General features: G+C 37.4%; 1 protein-coding gene across 1 annotated transcript; it reads right to left on the bottom strand.

The window, feature by feature from the left end:
- Positions 1–208: 208 nt before the first annotated feature.
- Positions 209–1,818, bottom strand: LOC309798582 (phosphatidylethanolamine-binding protein homolog F40A3.3-like; the record flags this gene model as incomplete). Its single annotated transcript, XM_082646709.1, has 4 exons — positions 1,713–1,818; positions 675–786; positions 458–557; positions 209–357 (listed from the first exon to the last, which is right to left on the bottom strand). The coding sequence occupies exons 1-4, from the start codon at positions 1,802–1,804 to the stop codon at positions 209–211; spliced, it is 453 nt and encodes a 150-aa protein (XP_082502835.1). The 5' UTR covers positions 1,805–1,818.
- Positions 1,819–2,327: the final 509 nt, after the last annotated feature.

Here is a 2,327-nt window from a genome sequence, read left to right as displayed (position 1 = left end):
ACTATGCCTACACCAACCTGGTAGAAATTTCCAGCAATAGGTGAACCAAGTTTGTGCTTGTTAACGAAGTCTTTTGTCTTAAAACCTCCACGGCCATCACCAGAGCGATTTGTTAGGTGTCCGTGTTCTCTGTCGCTTTCAAATCTCTCAATATTTAACTCTTGTTTAACCAAACATTTCGACGATTTCTACTAAATAGCAGTTAAAATTACTTCTCACCAGTGCCTTTTGGAGGTCCAGAGCAAACATATTCGGACAGCACGTCACCTTTGCTTATGTCATTACCTGGCACATTTATAAGCAGCCAGTGGTGCCACTCGCGAAAAGTGGGCTCTTTGCGTGATGGGGCATCAGGATCTGCAATCACATTTTCAAAGAGGATTATTCAAGTCAACATATCTTCAAATTAATTTAGAATGTTTCTGCGACAAATGAAATGACTTTACGTGAAGCTCACCAGTGAAAATAACAGTGTACAGTGCTCCCGGATCGGTATCCCAAGAGAGCTTTGGAGGATTTTTCACTTGTGTTGGCGTTAGAACGTTTCCCAAGGATACCTAAAACAATGTGTTCTCATAATTTCTGGGTGTGGCCTATGTGTGATTTGAACCTTCTTCATTTAAAGGCTCCTTTTAAGGGATGTAAGACCATAGTAACATAGTAATAAATAGTACTTCCACTCCATTGTCATAAATTGCTACCACGGTTTTCGAAGGAGGTACAGGAACGACGTCTGGCACCAACCGGTGTTTGTTGAATGCTTCAGTAGTCATTGACGGTAGCGACCTATAATAATAAACAATGAAGCGTTGAATAAAGCAAAATTTATCAAGGAAATAAACATTAATAATGTATGACTTAAGAACAACAGTGCAGAAATAACTAAAAACAGCCTAACTGTAACAAGCTGACGAAATACTAGTTACAAATGTAAGAAAAGAAAACTGCAAAATTGTTTCCACACATAAACACTTGCATATTCAGTCATAATACACCTCTTAACGCAATACACATTTCAAACGGTATTAAAGTGTCATCTACGTCTCAGTTACTTGTCAGCACTGGTATGTTTATAACTTGATTAATTTCACATCTAACACCTGACCAAGAACATTCTTCCCTTTTTTCAACACGTCCATCATACGCTTAATTGAAATCCGGAGCGCTCATCCCTTGTATGGGACTGTGGCAGTATCGGACCGAATTAGATATCACAATTTTGAACTTTGTTGCGATAAAACTACCGAGAATAGTACGCAAAATACATATACATGTGACGCAAATAATGATGACCAAAAACGAAACAAACCCTAAATGGAGAGAACTAGAGGGAATTCTTTAGTTAATGTCACTTCAATGCAGCTGCACTATTCTTAGTTTGTTGAAATTCCCATTATAAAAAGACTCAAATTTTTCTACTACTATAAAGGGCAAATAAATAAAATATGAGCGGGAATACGACAATCCAATCCAACCTATCACACGACTAGATCTTAACCAAACAAAAACTTGTCGTTGTGTCAACACTATCACTCAACCACTGAATAATTTTCTACAGTTGCTGTATCAGATCATTTTGTTATGGAATCATCAAAAATCGAACACACTTTATGTATATGAGCTACGTTCTCAGCTTAAAAAAGCAAATGAAAAAAAAAACACAACTTATAACCGACTAAATCTTTCAGATTCACTTTGAAGGTGTAACCAACCTGTTTCGTGTGGGAATATCTTTAGCATAAATTCCATCACTGATGAAAAAACAACAACACCAAATTTGGCCAAGCAGTAATGATGTTATCATTGTCGCCTAGATAGGATGATTATCAGCTAAATGCTAAATACAGATATTGACAAAGTTCTTGAAGCTGTTTTTTGAGCGAATGTTTTCACAAATGAAGTGAATAACTTGTGAAAGCTAATGGATGAATGATAAAATGATTGAGGCAAGTGATAGAATCATATAAATTTATGGCGAGAATTGAAGTGGACAACAGTACAACCACAATGCCACTATCAGCGATGACCTGATTTTACGATAATCAACAGCCGACGCCTCATAAACGAAATGATTTATGACCAGCCTGAAAACGAATCAGAATGAAATCGATTTCACAAGAAATGTCTTCTTGTTTGATGAAAAATACGATAGAAATGTCGACGAATGCGTTATTGAAAGAATGATGCAGTATGCAAAAAAACAAACAGATGATCGTCGAATCTTCGTGGATGGTTCTGATATTTCCGATGAGTCAGTCGAAGCCATCACCGACTGGATTCCCCAGGATGTCAACACTGAACGAAGACCACCGATCCGATGGTCGGAG

The sequence above is a fragment of the Mesoplodon mirus genome, assembly GCF_964341445.2.
Source record: "Mesoplodon mirus genome assembly, contig: HAP1_SCAFFOLD_4344, whole genome shotgun sequence".
In the NCBI taxonomy this organism is placed as follows: domain Eukaryota; kingdom Metazoa; phylum Chordata; class Mammalia; order Artiodactyla; family Ziphiidae; genus Mesoplodon; species Mesoplodon mirus.
Note: the sequence above shows the minus strand (reverse complement) of the source record. Positions and strands in the feature narration are given on the sequence as shown.